Source organism: Malus domestica, chromosome 17 (genome assembly GCF_042453785.1).
Source record: "Malus domestica chromosome 17, GDT2T_hap1".
Taxonomy (NCBI): domain Eukaryota; kingdom Viridiplantae; phylum Streptophyta; class Magnoliopsida; order Rosales; family Rosaceae; genus Malus; species Malus domestica.
In genome coordinates this window covers 32,815,840-32,834,607 of record NC_091677.1, presented here as the reverse complement: position 1 = coordinate 32,834,607, position 18,768 = coordinate 32,815,840, and the positions used below count along the sequence as shown (strand labels likewise).

At 38.0% G+C, this 18,768-nt stretch overlaps 2 protein-coding genes across 4 annotated transcripts; one reads left to right on the top strand and one right to left on the bottom strand.

The window, feature by feature from the left end:
• Positions 1–1,656: 1,656 nt before the first annotated feature.
• LOC103405867 (plant cysteine oxidase 4-like) lies at positions 1,657–6,465 on the bottom strand. Of its 3 annotated transcripts, none has more exons than XM_008344883.4 (6): positions 6,324–6,465; positions 5,649–5,986; positions 4,172–4,317; positions 3,538–3,685; positions 2,156–2,359; positions 1,657–1,985 (listed from the first exon to the last, which is right to left on the bottom strand). In XM_008344883.4, the coding sequence occupies exons 2-6, from the start codon at positions 5,749–5,751 to the stop codon at positions 1,867–1,869; spliced, it is 720 nt and encodes a 239-aa protein (XP_008343105.1). In that variant the 5' UTR covers positions 5,752–5,986; positions 6,324–6,465; the 3' UTR covers positions 1,657–1,866. The 3 variants fall into 3 exon arrangements, with proteins under 3 accessions (XP_008343105.1, XP_017179307.1, XP_008343106.1); XM_017323818.3 differs by having other exon boundaries at positions 6,246–6,378; XM_008344884.4 differs by lacking the exon at positions 6,324–6,465 and adding an exon at positions 6,107–6,301.
• A 6,718-nt stretch (positions 6,466–13,183) lies between these two features.
• Positions 13,184–17,413, top strand: LOC103405868 (LRR receptor-like serine/threonine-protein kinase IOS1). The gene is made up of 13 exons (XM_070817286.1): positions 13,184–13,304; positions 13,403–13,946; positions 14,031–14,497; positions 14,635–14,767; positions 14,854–14,925; positions 15,008–15,079; positions 15,167–15,247; positions 15,385–15,563; positions 15,695–15,921; positions 16,002–16,128; positions 16,237–16,305; positions 16,406–16,595; positions 16,822–17,413. The coding sequence occupies exons 1-13, from the start codon at positions 13,220–13,222 to the stop codon at positions 17,228–17,230; spliced, it is 2,655 nt and encodes an 884-aa protein (XP_070673387.1). The 5' UTR covers positions 13,184–13,219; the 3' UTR covers positions 17,231–17,413.
• The last annotated feature ends 1,355 nt before the right edge of the window (positions 17,414–18,768 follow it).

Genomic DNA, 18,768 nt, shown 5'->3' with positions numbered 1-18,768 from the left:
AAGCCAATTATGAACATAATTCCCCACAAGCTTTGGCAACATACGCACGTGATCCTCGTATGGGATCTTCAAATAATAAAGTCATAAATTAAAAAAAAAACTAGAGAATTTATTAAACAAAATACTTACATATTAATCTATCAGATTTTTTCATACAACATATTAAAATATCTCTCGACGTTGCATGACAACTTCACTACCAGTACCATCAAGTCTCTCTCTCTCTCTCTCTCAAAGTAACACGTTATCATTCATCTATTAATCTCCCATCTGATTTCTCAATCAATTCTTCAGAAATTTCATGAATAAAAATACCCTTTCAAAGTTGACAGTAGCAACTAGAAGAGTTAATGATAATGTCACAAGAAGTAAACTAGTGATACACCTTACTGATGTTGCAAACATGTATTTTGTACCAACAAAAAGTATTGAGTGGAGGGGCATCCGCCCCGTGGCCCCAAGTGGCTCCGTCCATGGTGGTAATGCAATGGTGGAGATAAAGTCACTTATCTTAAAAAAATTCTATTTATATCAAAAGATGTAGCTAGCTAGGAGCTGTATACAAATTCCTCTTCCTAGAGTTTGGATCGCCAAATAAATAAATAAAATGGCTAGGAGCAGCAGGAACATTGTTACTATAGCTGCTAGTCATGCAGATTTACTGCTTCCAAATGCTGGTGGTCTTTTCCTTTTCTGCATGATCTTAATGTCCTTCTCTGTAATATCAGTTGTCATATTTTCTTGCGGTAAGTCGTCAAGCAGGAAGAAGAATAGTGGTGCGTCTTATTATTCTGGTGCTGCTGGAGATGCAACAGGTTGCGGAGGACATGGCCACCACGGTCATGGGGGCGGAGGAGATGGCCATGGGGGGCATGGTGGAGGCGACCATGGGGGCGGGGGTGGAGGTTGTGGTGGGGGCGGAGGTTGTGGCTCTAGTACTACATGAGTAATTACTGGTCATCAATGATGACGTCAAGGGATATAGGGAGGAAGGGAGAGGGGAGTACAGTCGTGTGTGCCTTATAATTTCCCTTTCTTTTTATATGTATAACACTTATGTAATTTGTTGTTTGTAATTCAAAGGTATTAATAAAACAAGGTTTCAAGAAATTCAAGCATATTAGATGGTATGATAATTAAATATGCATTAATTAGTACAATGCGAAGATGGTGCCGAGCACTAGCTGTCGTATATTTCTCTTCTCAATATTGGAGTTTATATTTCCCCTTTCATGGTCGTAGAAAAGAAAAATAAAAAAAAGTTCGCAATGTTTACACATCATTGTACCAAAAATAAAAATAAGACTTATTCTTTGCAATGCCCTTTTGAACTCCACACCAATCTCATTTTTCTGCTGACACTAAAATTTCGACACAGCTTAATAAAAATAAGACTTAACCATGAATTACTTGTGTAATGGGCTTGGACACGCATACTAATCGGCCCTCCCTGCTTGAAGCCCAAAACTTATAGACCCTCTTGACCCCAGATTTGCATTAGAAGCCCACAGCAATTGAGGTCAGAATTCTGAGGAACTTGACACTGCAGACTGCAGTTTCGTGAAAAACACTTAGAAAGGTTGGTTGCAAGAACAACCTTTTAATGAAGAATACAACCGAGCCACATACGATCGTTCGTCACACTGCCAACGGGAATGTGAATGTCCATGATTTCATTTTTTGACAACTTTCATCGACTACTCTCCTAGTTCAATGCAAAGTCAGTAAATCTGACTACAACGGCGTAGTTATTATGTACAAGTCAAATGCGCAACTTACATAACCCAAAATTATTGCCACTGTTGTTCCCCTCAATGTTTCCTATCTTGAAAAAAGCAAATTCAGCTAGAAATGTAACAAGAATTCTCAAGTTCTAATAACGGGGCCCTTGTACAGCCCTCTGCGAATCACAAAGTTTTCGGGAGGTTGAAACTCTTCTAGCCAAGTCACTTGAGGCTCTATAACTCCATCGAGCTCAAGATCAGCTTCATTCCAAACAAACAAACAAACAAACAAACAAACGAACAAAAAAACATATCAATATCAGCAGCAACATTGACGAAATGTACTTGGCGGTTATCAGTTATCCTTGACTTTAGGACCAATTGGAATATTTGCAACTCTAATAACCAGAAAAGTAGACAAATTTCATTACCAGGCAGATCTCTTCTTGAGGACTTCCGGTAATAACTGCAGTGTCGTCCTTCTTCAGAAGAGTAAGGCGGAGCTAGGATGTCAAAGATGGCGCAGGGAGTTATAGCTCTAAAGCTATGGATATTGCCTCCAGTTGTGGGGTAAAGAACTGTTGGTGGACAGGGCGCGGTCATGTCAGTGTCTTTGACCAGCTTTGCAGGTCTCGCTGCAAAAACCCAGATTTCCAAAATATGAATAGATCGTGAACTAAACAAAGTCGTTCATCCCTCAACATTTCTTAGGTGAGATCTCTCCTCTAAAAAATTAAAACATAAAATTATATAAAATTTAAAACAGATTACATCCAACACCAAGCTTCCAAGCTAACAATTCACATCTCCCCAGTTAACAATATGACGTATCCGCCTCACTCACAATCACAAGAGAAACATTCCCAACTTTTGAAACATGGATGTTGAAATAGGTAAGAGAGACAAAGTAATTCAGCAAGCTCATTCCCATCTTTCCATAATTGCATTTGGAACAGTCAAAAACTAACTAAAAGAAATCCAAATAAAATATAATGATATATTACTGAATGCCAAAAAGAGCTCAAATAGAATCCTTAAACCTCACTCTAAAGTTCTTCCACAGCAAAAAACACGTTGGAAGAAGATTTTCATCCCCAGCATTGGCGCCCAGGTGCCCATCAAGACAAGACCCTCAAGTTATCTGGTCTATCTGGGGCTACAATGCACACCCCTTCCCAAATGGATGAGGGCAGTTAATAAAATCACAGATCATATTGGAGATTGCATGGCCCTGTTGCTGGAAAGCAGCATAGCAGCAGCAGTCAACCAATCCTTAGGATACCACCCCTTACCAAATCCTTAGCCTTGCTAAACTTGCAACCAACAGTATAACAAAAATCGCGAAACTTTGGACTCATTTCATCATAACGAAAAAATTGACCGCACATGTTCACCAACCACCCTTAATGCAAACCGTGACATGTCTCAAGTAGGTTACAGACAGCATACACCATGATAAGTTCATACTTATCTGCATGCTGAGACTAGGTCAATATCAAGCTGGGGGAATGCGTAATTTCCTCAACTTGCAAAATGAAGCATTTTGCGTCCCTCTTTTACTACCTAAGGCTAATAAGAGTGAAATATTGAAGATCTAACCATAAGAAAGAATCTTTGCCACTCCCGCACAATCAACCAGCAAAAAACAGTTAAGAGAATACCAAAAAATGTGAAAGCATAGAACAAGCTAGATACGAACACTCACAAACAGGATGCTGTTTAATTTTTGAAATCATGCAAATGAGGTATCAGGTAAAGGAAACAGTACATTAACCAACATTGTAAAGTAGACGAGAGACATTGAAAATCACACCTTCTGATGGATCGGCAGGGCCAGGAAAATCAACCCAGTCATATGAATTAACACGTAATGTACCATATAGAAGCTTGCTCAACACAGTCATTCCAGGATGATTATGAAGAGGTATGATAGAGGAAGGCGGCATGCAAAAAATTCCTATCTGCCAAAAGTAAAAGCAATTGCTCAATACCAGTAAATCAGTTTTGTAGTCTTCTGACACTTAGATTTCTAATTCTAAGTGAGCATTGATTGTGCGGACTTATGAGATTATATAATAGTTAAAACTCTAATGTTGGTTGAGGAGATTTATAAATATGGTCTTGCAGTTAATAATAGGTTTATTATTCCTATAAAAATAAAAATAAAAAGCTTATTTTTGTTAGGAAAATGTACAAATACTAAGTGCAACGTATTTGAAACAACTAGACTTAACATAATATTATAAATTTGAAATCAATGAATCATTTGAAATCCATGCATATCTATTTCATCCCACATAAAAACAAACTTTTATGTATTGGTAATAATTATTCTCACGAAATTTAACTTTGAATAAACTAAAATCTCTAAATTTGAAATCTCACAATCGAAATGGAACCCAAACAAGTTTTAATCAATAACTGATGATTTGTAGTCCTGTACTCACAGAAAAGCTACCACACTCATGTAAATGCAAGTATTTGATTGGTGGAAGTGACTGCTGAATCCCATTATGCTCAGGCATAGCACCTGACCAATTACGCACCACTTGTGCCTCCTGTTCGAGACCTACATCTGCAGGCTTAATTTTCTCTGAAATAAAAAACATAAGCAGGGTTAAATTTGAAAAACAGAACAAAAGAGGGGTTCACAATAAGATTTCACACTACTCTGTGGATAGAAAGAAAAATGAGGTGCCTTAGAAGACCCCTTTATGGAAAAGCTTGCCAAATGAGGTGCCTGAGAAATGGTAAAACTAGAACCATTAAGGCTTGTGCAAAAAGCTTTCCAGCATGTGAAGAAGCTTGAGACAATATCAAAGATGAACGTAAGGATTAAACTAGTGTACTTAGGTGTCTAAAGATATCCAATACTAGTTTAAATGTCTTAAGCTCTTATAATATTCATTTTTTTTGAGAAGACGCTCTCATAATATTCATAAGCATCTATTTCTAGTAAAACGTAACCCTTCATCACAAGGGAAACATGTTACTTATAAAGAGATTTGTAGTTCTAATGGCTCAAGATTTCCACATAGGCCTTTGGCACCAAATAATTTTTTTTAATGCCTCAGTGGGCTGGTTAAATGAGTTCAGGCAGCTGATGGCCAATAAGCCCAAGAAAATCAATCAAGTGCAAGTTAAAACAATTTCAGACTCTAATCCACAAGAAAATCAATCAAGTGCAAGCAACAAGAAACCAATAAAATACAAATCAAGTCATGGAGTAATCAAGGAATGAGTATGATGTATGCGAATGGATGATCCAATCTACTAAACTCCCAGCAAGCATTAGCAGTAGCATCTGACATAGTACTATATGGAATCCAACCAACTTATAGATCAAATCTATTACGAATTTCACAGCAGCAGGGTGTAAAATTGACAAGGGATTGTTAAAGCAAAATAAGTATCAATCTTATTATTATATATGTTCGAAAGTGCTTTCATCTTTTGCCCCGTTAGCTTCTGAGTGTGAACTTGGGATTACTTTAAACTTGAAAGAAGTTTAAATCTCAAATATTTACATTTTCTCTATGTTTAGCTAACGATTCATGTGTTTTGACGTTCATTTCTGACTTGTAGTCTTCGGTTTCCTAAATAGCTAGATTAGCAAGTTAACTAAACTAATCGATAACTGCTTTCCAGTTTATGACTTAGTGGGGAGCACTTCAATTGGCGGGTAGAACAGAAACTCCAAAACTGTCCCGGAACCTAGTATATTTGTTTCTTTAAGGTTTTCAAATCAATATTTCTTGCTGAAAATAAACAATTTGCTTTAAAACAGGATTGATCTTTGTCTCAAACATTCCAACTAGGCATGGCATATAATTAGCACAGCACAACACGAAGTAGCAGAAAAGGCAAGCAAAATTTGAAAATGTTTGGATTATTATAAAAAAAAAAAAAATTAAAGGATCATACCTAGTTTGACACGAACTCTTTCCAGGGCTTCTTCTGACAAAGGTCCGGTCGGCGTATATGAAGATTTGCATACATTATAGAGTCTCTGAATATAATATGGCATGATGCAAAGACGGTACCAACTTAACTGAACGGATTAGAGCCCCAAAATCAGTAAGCTGATAACGCCTTCGCAAAGAAATTTATTGATTGCAATGCCAATCCAAATCCCAGTTTGGAAAAACCTTATTGCCTTTAATTCAGCGTATCAAAACTTCTCATTTTGCAACCCAAGAAACAATAATGAAACTCCATGGCAGCAATTCGATTCCGTCTCAGCTAATCCTATCTATGAACACCTACCCAACAACAAAAACAACACATATGAAGCAAGTGTTAGTAAAGTTCAATGCTTTGATCAATTCTCAGAAACCCAACAAATGGGCAAAGTGCAAACATACAAAAATTCATACACGTACAAGTAAGACCCATTTCTCAACTAATTCAAAAGTAAATTAGATGAAATTAGCCAATGAAATCAGGTAGCTGTACGTAACACTAGCAGATGGGGGAGAATTTATAATTTAGGACAATCTGAAAAAATAAATAAGAACCCACGTTGGATCCAACCCGGAAAAGCCATAACTGAGATCTAAAAGGGAGGAGAGAGAGAGAGATGGATTGAAGGTACGGTACCTGAAGTGGGACAGAGAAATTGTGAAAAGAGTTAAAGGTAGACGATGACAGAGAGAGAGTAGGGGGAGGGGGGAGGGATCGCTCCTGTAGCAGTCGCATAAGCGAAGAAAAAGAGAAAGAAGTCGAAAAAAGATCTTCACCCACGTCATTTCATTACCTTTTACGGCCCTTTTAGGGGTTTCGTTTGTCTCTCTCTTCTCTCTACCATTTTAGCCTCCATTTTGCAAATATTCACAAAAGCACCGTCCTTAATTACAATTATAACCTTTAATACATAACTGAAAAAAATGTGAGAAACGAAAAATATGGGACATTAAAGTAATTTCGAACAAACAACTTTTTACTTTTTTTTTGTATATCTCACACCCGTGTCATCCTATTGTTACACTGTAAACTCACATTCTATCACAATCGTGTCATCCTATTATTACCCTGTAAACTCACACTCTCTCTTTCTCTTTCTCTCTCCATAAGAACATCTCCCATGGTTATGTGGTATTAAACTGTGATGGGTCGGTTAGTTTGGATCGTTATGCAGCTACTTTTGTTCTTAGAAATGAGGAAGGGCAACCTGTTGGTGTTGGAGCATTGAACCTTGATGACGCCATCATTTTGGTTGCGGAGGCAGTTGCTTTAAAGAAATGGCTTTTGTTGGCTAGGCACAAAGTTGTGAAGAAGCTGATGGTGGAAGGGGATTCTAAGCTTGTCATCTAGGTGGTGCAAGATGTTTGGATGTCCCCTTGACATCATAAACCTATCATAGAGGACATCAAATGGTTGGCTTATGAATTTCAGCATATCAGTTGGAAGCATATTTATAGGAAGGCTAATTTCGTGGCGGACGCATTAGCTCATGTGGGCTTCACTGTTACAAACCCACATTTTTGGGATTTTTGTCTTCTGATTTCGGCTATGGAGGCATTTAATTTTGATTGTATGGAAAGCGGTTGTATTAAAGGTTTTAAGCTTTAATAAATTTCTTCTTCATAAAAAAAAAAAAAAACTTTTCTCCTCCAACACTTATAGCTTAAAATTTTACACCGAAACTATTAAATAATTATTTTAGCTTTTTTTTTCGGAAACTTTTTCAAAAATAAATTTATGTAGATTATCCTAATTTTTTTATGAACATTTTAATATAAATATTTAAATTCCGATAAGTAATTAAAAATCATACAAATACATAGGTATTATAAAGTTTTAAGTTAAATTTGATTTAAACAATTTTCTTAATTATTTTAGCCATTAGATTTAATTTTGGGCTGTCAAATCTTTTTTTCTTTTACCATTAGATTTGATCTCAACCATAGGTTCTATCTTGTACATCCTTATACAAGGATATGACTGATGAAAACGGTGAAAGGTATAGAATAACGAAGCAGGAGGCGAAGAAAGATGTGAGAGAAGCTAAGCTAGCGGCTTATGACGATATGTATAAGTGACTAGATACCAAATAAGGAGAGTTGGATATCTATAAACTAGCTAGAGCAAAGGCAAAGAAGACAAGGGATCTAAACCAAGTGAGGTGCATCAAGGATGAGAATGGAAAAGTTCTTGCTACAGAGAACGCGGTCAAAGGTAAATGGAGAGGTTATTTTCATAATCTTTTCAATGAAGGACATGAAATGAGTACTTCTTTGAGGGGGTTGAGTAACTCAGAAAAGTGTAGCGCCGAATTAGGAAGGAAGAAGTGGTTGTAGCTTTAGAAAGATGAAGCATAGAAAGGCAGTGGGCCCAGATGATATACCGATCGAAGTGTGGAAGGTATTGGGAGAGACAGGTATAGCATGGCTCACAGACCTTTTCAATAGGATTTTGAAAATGAAGAAGATGCCAAATGAGTGGTGAAAGAGCACTTTGGTGCCTATCTACAAGAATAAGGGCGACATACAAAATTGCATGAACTATATGGGTATTAAGCTAATGAGTCATACAATGAAGCTATGGGAGAGAGTCATTGAGCATAGACTGAGGCAAGAAACATGGGTCTCGGACAACCAATTCGGGTTCATGCCAGGGCGCTTAACCATGGAGGCAATCTATCTCTTACGAAGATTGATGGAAATATATAGAGATATGAAAAAGGATTTACACATGGTCTTTTTAGATTTGGAAAAAACGTATGATAGGGTCCCAAGAGACATTCTTTGGAGGATTTTAGAGAAGAAAGGAGTACGAGTAGCATATATCCAAGCTATAAGGATATGTATGATGGACCAAAGATTGTCGTAAGAACTCATGAAGGACAAGCCGAAAGCTTCCCCATAACTGTAGGGTTACATCAAGGCTCATTTTTAAGTCCTTACCTTTTTGCATTGGTAATGGATGAGTTAACGGGACATATTCAAGATGATATTCCTTGGTGTATGCTTTTCGCAGACGATATAGTGTTGATAGATGAAATTCAAGAAGGGGTAAATGCGAAGCTTAACCTTGGGAGAAAAGTGTTGGAATCTAAAGGTCTTTGCCTAAGTCAATCAAAGACAGAATATATGGAGTGCAAGTTCAGTGCAAATGGAGGAGGATCAGAGACCAAGAAGTACCAAAGAGCGACCGCTTTCGCTACTTAGGATCTATCTTGCAAAAGAACGAAGAGTTAGATGGAGACCTCAACCATAGAATACAAGCTGGATTGATGAAGTGGAAGAGTGCATCCGGCGTGTTATGTGACCGTCGTATGCCACTAAAGCTCAAGGGAAAATTTTATAGGACGACAATAAGGTCGGCGATGTTGTATGGCACGAAATGTTAGGCGGTGAAGCATCAACACGTACATAAAATGGGTGTAGCGGAGATGATGATGTTTCGTTGGATGTGTGGGCACACGAGAAATGATAAGATTAGGAATGAGGATATCTGAGGTAAAGGAGAAGTAGCCGAAATTGAAGGAGATGGTCCTAGCACCACAAGAGGAGATGATCCTAGCACCTCAAATTGGTTGGGTGATGATTTTCCATTCACGAGGGACTAGGGAATTTGTTTTTAATCGGAGCCCATTTTCCAATCACTTTGGGTTGTAATTTCTTATTTATTGAATAGAGTACTTTATGTTGTTTCCAATTTATTGAATTTAGTACTTTATTTAAACTAAGAGTATATTTATTTAATTTGGTAATTTATTTAAACTAAGAGAATCTTTATTCAAAGGACATAAACACACCAAATAAAATTACAAACACACCAAATAAAAAAAAAACTCACTAAATGAACTTAAAAAACACACCAAATAAAATTAAATAAACACACCAAATAAAAACAAACACACTAAATGAGCTTAAGTTTCTTGAGCTTGTTTCAGTTCCCACTGGTGCTCTATCAAGTCAATTTTCCGGGCATTGTGCATATATGGGTCATGAAGTGAAGTATATCATTGAATGAGCCTTTCATTGTAACATCCATCCCTTTGTAATGGCTCGTGTTGCAAGGATTCTTCGGTGGCTCATGAGCACAATATATTTGTGTTATAGAATTGTTCATCGTCTCTGGCTCATATTCATTAATGACATCATAATTGTACTCATCTTCCACAATCATATTATGAAGAATGATGTATGTCATCATGATGGATCGAAGAGACTCTAAATCAAACATTCTGGCAGCACCCCTGACAATCGCCCAACGAGCTTGGAGGATACCAAAATAACGCTCCACATCATTCCTACACCCCTCTTGACAGCTTGCAAAGTGTTTTTCCTTTGCACTTCGCGGACATGGCACTGTTTTGACAAACGATGACCACCTTGGGTAAATGCCGTCTGCTAGGTAGTATGGCCCGTGATACTTATGTCTGTTGACCTAGTACGTGACTCTTGGTGCTTTTCCTTGCAGGACATCGTTGAACACTGGGGATTTGACAAGGACATTGAGGTCATTTTGTGCTCCCGGAACACCAAAAAAGCGTGCCAAATCCATGTATCAAATGATGCCACCGCCTCCAAAATGATACTTTTTGCTCATTTTTTGTCCCCATAAGCTCCTTACCATGTATTTGGACAGTTTTTCCAGGTCCAGTGCATACAGTCGATGCTTCCAATCATCCCAGGAAAACCTCGCATCTAGCCCAAGCCTTTGCAAGTCCATCTCAGTAGGTCTCCGGAGGTACTGTGTGGTGTAGATAGATTCGATTGTGGAGCAAAACCTCATCAGGGACTCAAGAATGGTTGATTTCCGCATCCTCGCTATCTCATCCACTTGGTCTGCAAATGCTCCATATGCAAGTACCCATAAGGCAGCAATAATTTTTTGCTCAGGAAGGAGACCCATAACACCAAAAGCATCATTCTTTTGCACAAAGTAAGAATCATGATTGCAAACAGTAATCATGATTTTGTTGAACAAATGTCGTTCCATTCTGAAACGACGTCTAAAGTACGTATCAAGGAATGCACTGTTACGGACAAAATAATCGTCCAAGAGATCCGTACCTCATCGTTGCCCACTTCTATCAATGTTTGCGGGACGGCTGTGCCTAGAGATCTAAGCCACAACTTGGATGACTCGACGGGAATGTGAGGCTCTTCGGCTTCTTGCTTCGTCATCTCTCATTCTACGCTCCTCATCCTCTTCCATCTCATTTTCGCCCACCTGAAGATTGAACATTTCTTCCCCTTGCTTAAACAATTCTTTCTCTTGCTCATCGATTTCCCACAACATCCTTGAAGAAGACTTTGTAAGAAGGAAGCATAAACTATGAATAATGATAAAGATTTTGATTTCTTAGGATGGATGGTGGGTTATATGGAGGAAAAAGAAGGGATTAGGTTGCAGATAATGCCACGTGGCATGCCGTCATTCGTTAAAAATCTGATCAAAATCTATCCTCAATGATTGTAAACAGATTGTGACACGTGGCGCAACGTGATTAGTTAAAAATCTTATTGGAAATCTATCCTCAACGATTATGAAAAGGTAACGACACGTGGCACGACGACATTGGATAAAAATCTTATCGAAATCTATTACCAAAAATTGTCTTTTTCGGATAATGACACGTGGCGTAACGACAACGATTAAAAATCTTATCTGAAATTGCAAACAAAATTATTTTGTATTATTTTATAAAATAAAAAAATACTAATATTTTATTGCGCCATAGCTATTCAGTTGGGGGTGGAAATGCAAAAGACATTTACTGTTCATTAAAGGCAGTTATTGTTTACTGGGGGGATTCAATAGTAACTTTCCGTATGGGGCCTTCCTCACGCTGGAGTTGCTCTTAATGCATGTTCTTTTGTTCTAGTTGGTTACATTACTAATTTTGTGAGTGAAATTATTAGGTAGCTGTCTCAAAGTGCGGGCGACACGGCATCAATTGACTTGAAAACATACATTTTATAAGTCAGCAATTTGAATTGGAGTAATGTAAGAGAGACCAAATTTATAGACTAAATTAGTAAACCAAATGAGGTGTCACCAATAAAAAATGTACACGTTTATCAATGATTAAGTGATAATCCAATCACCAACTTCTATGTCATTTAATTTACAAAATTTGGTCTCCCTATCATTACTCTTTGATTTGAGAATTTTTGCATTAGCTTATACAGTTGTGTATATAATTTGTAATAGCAGACATGAAATTGGCCACCTACCACCTCATTGGTTGAAATTACAAACCTCATAAAATTAGGGGGGAAAATTTCATATTGGGAAAAACAAGGTGCGAAAATGATTTGGACAATTGGCCATCTCAAAAGGTTAATCAGTCTTGCTTGAATCATAGGCATTAGGCACCATCTTATAAGGAACTGACCAAGTCCACAAAATATTATTCTGAATTATATTAATCGATATAATTTTAAATGATCTACCACAAATATTCTTCTTCTTTGTTCTTTTCTATCCTAATTAATAATATGCTCGTTATTGTTTATATCTTTTTCTGAAGTTGTACTTTTCTAGCAATTGGTTAGCCATTGACTTAGACTTACTCTCTAACGTGTTGAGCTTTAAGTCAAACTGAAGGTAAATGTGGTTTGGAGTACTCTAAATACGTATGTGAGGTTAAGGTGCGTGCGTTTATTTATATAAAGAATAAGAGTTGGACACCAAGTAGGGGGGAAAATTATATGGTATTGGGGTATACCATCGCGCGACATTCTGTCTCAATAAAATAAGAATATGTGATAAAAAAACTTACATATGTCTTTATTTCATTGGCACGAAAAACCACTGTAACAGTATACCTATGTTATATATAGGTTATTCTCATCACAAAGATGTGCCGGTAAATACTCTACCACATGATACACAAATTTTATGAGTTGTTTTGCTATGACTGGATGACGAAAAAAAAAAAAAAACAGGAACAAAAACTTATATGAATTGTTAATGACTTCAAAAAAGTCTAGGAAAATTTGCTCTTTGAACAGTGCAAGGTAACTTTTTAGAGTGAGAATTACTACTTAGGACTTACGCAAACTTGGAAATTTTGGATTCCCTTTTAAGTGTGATATACAGCAAGTGAACGTTTAAGTGTCCTCGTTCATTTGCATGGTTATGTAATGTCGAAGTCAAGGTAAACCCAGATAGGTGACTTGCATGCAAGCGTGCATAAATGAAGTGCCGATCACGGCAGGAGCTTTGAATTTTCTAGTTCTGTGTACGCACCAATTACGGTTAGACAAAGAAAATAGACCAAGTCTCTAATTCTTATTATATTTCTCATTTCACTTCTTTGGCTGTATATATATGCACACTGCAAGTCGATTTCCATGAAAATTCTTCACGCGCAAAAGATTCTTTTTTCGAACACAAACAAATTTGACTACTTATCCAATAATCTCTCTTTTTTTTCTTTTTTTTTTCCTTTTTTTACAATTATTGTACTATTTTGGCACTATATAATGCAAGACTATATTCATGGAGAACATGCTTGAAGCTCAACTTAGAGAGAAATGGGAATGCTGAAAAACCTTCGATTTGTATTCCTTTGTTGTTTTTCTCTTATACTTCTAGTTCATGCACAAGATGATCAATCAGGTAAAACATTTGATCATCTAGAACTTGAAAATTATTAATTTTGTTCAATACTGTCCACCAGTCTTGTTGTTGCTAACTTACCGTCTCCGATCACTCAGGTTTCATCAGCTTGGACTGTGGACGTCCATCAAATTCTAACAACTCCGAGTCACCAACCGGCGTCGACTACATTTCAGATGCAGCCTTCATAAGCACTGGTGTCAGCAAAAGCGTCGCACCTGCATACAAAGCTACTTATCCGCTGCAGGCAGCTTATGTCAGGAGCTTTCCTCAGGGGGTCAAGAACTGTTACAAAGTAAACATCACAAAGAACACCAAGTATTTAATCCGAGCGGTTTTCCTGTATGGTAATTATGACGGCCTAAATAAGCTGCCGAAGTTTGATCTTGCCATCGGAGCTAGTTACTGGGATTCAGTGGCATTTACTGATGATGCATCTTTAAGTACGTTCAATGAAGTTGTTCACATTCCCACGTTAGACTACATAAATGTGTGCTTACTCAACGAGGGAACCGGAACACCATTCATTTCATCACTGGAATTAAGGCCTTTGAAAAACACTACTTATGTGACTCCAACGGGTTCCTTGGCACTCTTCTTTCGATATGATGTCGGTTCAACAGTTGATGATCAAACATACAGGTAAGGTCATTTCAGTAGTACTGGTTTTAATTATATTCTATTTGCTCCGATACTGATAATAAGTAGTACTTTTACTTAATTAAGGTATCCCGATGATGCTTTGGATCGGTTTTGGGAACCCTTCAACTTCAATAAGTGGACGCAGTTAGATACCCCGTTTACCGTTGATGGTCAAAACAATGATTACCAAGTACCATCTATCGTAATGAGATCTGCCAGCACGCCTCTATATGATACGATGGGCTTCGATTGGAATGCCCCGGATCCAAGTACACAATACTATATCTTCAGTCACTTTGCTGAACTCCAGCTGCTTGAAGCCGACCAATTTAGATCATTCGATATCACGCTGAATGGAGATTATTTGTATGGACCTGTTGTCCCGGCTTACTTGTCCACAACCACTGTGCTTAGCAACCCATCCTTAACCGGAGGCAATTACAGTTTCTTACTTGTTCAAACGGAGGATTCAAATCTCCCACCAATTCTCAATGCCATTGAGGTCTACAGATTGATAGATTTATCACAACCTGAAACCGACACAGATGATGGTACATCAATCATTTCAACACCTTCTTCTCAATTTCGTTCACTAAAATTCATGTATTTGCTTTATTAAATTGACTGCTTTCTTGTATTTGCTTTATTAATTTGACTGCTACATGAACATGCTTGTCAAAAATGCTAGTGTCTGCCATCACAAACGTAAAGTCAACATATGGAGTGGACAAAGATTGGCAAGGAGACCCATGTACTCCTGAAGGCTACATGTGGGAAGGTCTAAATTGTACCTTCAACGGTTCCCCCAGAATTATATCCTTGTAAGTTTAAGCAGGTCTTTCCTGTTTTAGAAACCATTGTTTTTTTATCATAACTTCGTTAACAAAATTATCGAACTTTTATCTAGGGACCTGTCCTCGAGTGGATTGACCGGGGAGATAACTTCATATATATCTGACCTCGCCGTGTTACAATCTTTGTAAGTATCACATCATCACAAGCTCAATGGTTGATATCTTTATCATAATGGGTACTAAAAGTGTGAATCTTTCTTAACTCAGGGATTTATCACACAACAGCTTAAAGGGATCAATACCTGAATTTCTGTCTAGAATGCGAAATCTGAAAGTCCTGTATGTACCTTAGATTTGAATTGTTACTCCAAATTCCGTGGTTAAGTAGAAAATCAGGTGATCAATAACTTTGCTCTTCCTTTGCAGCAACCTAGAAGGAAACAAGCTCAACGGTTCAGTTCCAGCCGACCTCATTGAAAGATCGAAAAGTGGTTCTCTATCATTGAGGTTTGTTTCTGGCCAAAACCATTTTTCTAGTATATTGCCTTAATATTTCGTTTTCCTCTTCTTTTCATTACAATTTTCAATGCTTCGATAAACGCTGGTGATACTGACTGTATATTCATCAATCTTGTCAATGCTAGTGTTGGAGAAAATGCAGACCTATGTGTAGAAAATTCATGCAAAAAGGAGGAGACAAAGAAAAAGAAGAAGAAGAACATAATTGTTCCAATCGTAGCAGCAATTGGTGGATTTTTTATTCTTGTGGTGGTACTTGTAGTGGCTATATTCATGTGGCTAAAAAGAGGAAGGAAGCAAGAAGGTAAATCAAGTATAAGTTTAAGTTAAGACTAAGAGATTGAAAAATCGATAATCCAGAATACATGTTCTGAAGTAAATAGAGCGAACACATGTTCTGATGCTTATGAAACTTTTGATGATCTATTTAAACAGTTGTAACAGCAGTTTCACATCAACCCAACAATCAAGTTGATTCATTCGAGTCCAAAAAACGACAGTTTACATACTCGGACGTCCTGAAGATTACAAACAACTTTCAGACAATTATTGGCAGAGGTGGATTCGGAAACGTTTACCATGGTTTTGTCGATGATACTCAAGTAGCTGTGAAGATGCTTTCTCCAACATCAGGTCAAGGATACCAACAGTTTCAAGCAGAGGCATGTACCAAGAACCGATACAGAAACTTTAATGAACTAATTTCTAGGAACAAAATATGACTTTAAAGCTTAAATTTCAGGTCAAACTTCTAATCAGAGTTCATCACAGAAACTTGACTAGTCTTGTGGGATACTGCAACGAAGGAACCAACATGGCGCTCATCTATGAATTTATGGCCTACGGAAGTTTGGACTCGCATCTTCTAGGTATGGTAGAAACTTGACAATGCAAACACATTAAAGTTTGAAATTTTACCTAGTTTTATTGAAACATTTAACCAATATAAATTGGTTATTTTCAATACTATTGTACAGGTGAGAATAGTAATGCAAATGTTTTGACTTGGGAAGGTAGACTCCAAATAGCAACAGATGCAGCACAAGGTTAGCCAGTAAACTTGGGCAAAATCCAAAATTCCAAACTTATTCAACGCTTTCCTATTTTGTTTCCAGTAACAAATTAAAGAGCGAATTTGAAATGTAGGATTGGAGTACCTTCACAATGGTTGCAAGCCACCCATAGTCCACAGAGATGTGAAGACAACAAATATTTTGCTAGCCGAAAATTTCCAAGCAAAATTAGCTGATTTTGGTCTGTCCAGAATTTTCCCAACCGATGGAGGCACTCATATGTCTACTGCTGTAGCTGGAACCCCGGGATACCTTGATCCCGAGTAAGTCTCTATTTCATTTTGTCAATATCGATTTTCATACTCTAGTTTTTTATGATTGCAGTCCTCCCTTTGTTTTTATGCTTTGATTATTCTCCTTATTTCTTTTCACTCGATTACCAAAGCACAAAAATAAGAGAAGCAAATAGATATGATAAAATGGGAGTGTGCACCTTGTATGCACGCTTTCTAAATGATACACTTGAGTAACATTGGTCTGGATTTGCAGGTACCACAAAACAGGTTGGCTCAATGAGAAGAGCGATGTTTATAGCTTTGGAGTTGTTCTGTTGGAGATCATCACTGGCCGCCCTGCGATATCAAGAACACATGAGAAGATTCCTGTAAGTCAATGGGTTAGCTCCATGCTTGCTAGAGGGGATATCAAAACTATTCTAGATGCGAGATTACTTGGAGATTACGATATCAACTCTGCCTGGAAGGCTGTTGAACTAGCAATGAATTGTGTGTCGCATACATCCAACAAAAGGCCAAACATGAGTGAGGTAGTGAGAGGGCTTAAGGATTGTTTGGAAGCTGAGTTGGCTCGAACGAACTTCAACCGTGTGACTGAATCAACGGATTCAGTTATTTGCTCTATGAATGTGAATACGGAATTTAGTCCTTTGGTAAGGTAGTTCTTTGTTCAGAAGATGAATTTCCCAATGCTTTGTATTTCAATCTTTTTTTAGTTTTGTATTGAAGCTTACATCTACTAAATTGTTAAAAAAATGGATTACCAGAGTTTGTATGTGTAACATGATATAACATCATGAATTGGCTATCATTTCCTTTTTCAATTAAGAGATGACTTTTATAAACCCTAGAATTGTGCAATTTGGATGAACCAAGTTCTCGCCACTTGGTCAAGATCGAATAGTTTTGGAGCAAACTCCGTAATCACGGATAATCTGTGTAGTTACTTTTATCAAACTCGTGAACATACATCACCTTTTGTTAATGCAAAGGACGCCTCTCAGCTACCTGAGAGGATGGCTCAACAAATTAAATAAACACCTACCAACAGGTATGCATTAACTCAGGTTGGTATTGATCTGAAAGTTACTCTATACCCAAAACATAAACCAAATCGAATACACGTATCCAAAAACGAGTCTGGAGCTGCCGAGCTTTGCTAGAATTTTTGTTTGGATCTGGGTTCTACTTGGGTTCAAGTGCTTCAACCATTTGGTGAAAGTCAAATGGGGGTTTAAACAGGGGCCGTCCGTGGGATATATTCTCCAAATATCAAGCAATTACGACATCCCTGCAATGGCTCAGGTGGAGGTAGAAGATCTGGTGGTACAGTTGGAGGAATCTTTGGAACTATCCAACATGGAGGAAGGTGTGAAACTAATAGGTGAGGCTCTGACAAAAAAAATCCTAAACAAATAGGGGATAAGAAACATTCTAAGAGGGCGCCTGGAGGGAGTATGGAGATATCAACATCAATTGGGTCCAGGATAACATGTTCATCATAATTGTGAAGGATGAATGTATGGCTGACCGTATTGTGGATCGAGTCCCCGGGCTGTCATGAATCAGAATTTTTCTGTCAAGAGGTGGCCCTATGATCTATCACTGGAAGAAGTCAAATTACACTCGGTCTCATTCTGGATTCAAATGAGAGGTATCCCCTTGAACTTAAATTCCGAGGGAAGCAACGAAGGCGGGGGAATTTTTGGAGGTGGAGAACTTGGCTTACGCCAGGGGTTTCCTTAGGGCCAGAACCCTGGTGAATACCATGAAGCCTCTGATGACTGGTTGTTGGCTACAAAGGGCAGGTGATATTGAGTCTTGGATTGAGTTTCGTTATGAAAGGCTTCAGGATTTATGCTATAAATGTGGGCGAATTGGGCATGTCAACAATGAGTGCTCTTTCCCACAGAATCTAGGAGGAGCTACTGGGTATGGCGATTGGACCAAGACAAAGAAACCCAGAGACATTCGGGATGAGAACCTCCCACCTATGGTGGCTTCTTATGGTAAGTGTCGGCATGCCAGAGCAACCCGTGAGCGTCGAAAGGGAGATCCTATGCAGAGCACGGACCATGAGCGTGGGACAAGAAGTGGTGGGTCTCAACAGTCTGACACGGGTCTTGGGGGAAAAGAGGGGACACTTTGCACGAGGCTCTCGGAACCTAGAACCCTATTTGTTGGCAACAACAACAAAAGG

What these genes read in the sequence shown, in the direction of transcription:
- LOC103405867 (XM_008344883.4), bottom strand. Translation starts at nt 5,751, where the DNA reads ATGCCATATTATATTCAGAGACTCTATAATGTATGCAAATCTTCATAT. An exon ending in AAGAGTTCGTGTCAAACTAG is followed by an intron (nt 4,318 to 5,648) that starts GTATGATCCTTT and finishes TTTTTATTTCAG; the next exon opens with AGAAAATTAAGCCTGCAGAT. An exon ending in ATGAGTGTGGTAGCTTTTCT is followed by an intron (nt 3,686 to 4,171) that starts GTGAGTACAGGA and finishes TACTTTTGGCAG; the next exon opens with ATAGGAATTTTTTGCATGCC.
- LOC103405868 (XM_070817286.1), top strand. Translation starts at nt 13,220, where the DNA reads ATGGGAATGCTGAAAAACCTTCGATTTGTATTCCTTTGTTGTTTTTCT. An exon ending in ATGCGAAATCTGAAAGTCCT is followed by an intron (nt 15,080 to 15,166) that starts GTATGTACCTTA and finishes CTTCCTTTGCAG; the next exon opens with CAACCTAGAAGGAAACAAGC. An exon ending in ACCAACAGTTTCAAGCAGAG is followed by an intron (nt 15,922 to 16,001) that starts GCATGTACCAAG and finishes CTTAAATTTCAG; the next exon opens with GTCAAACTTCTAATCAGAGT.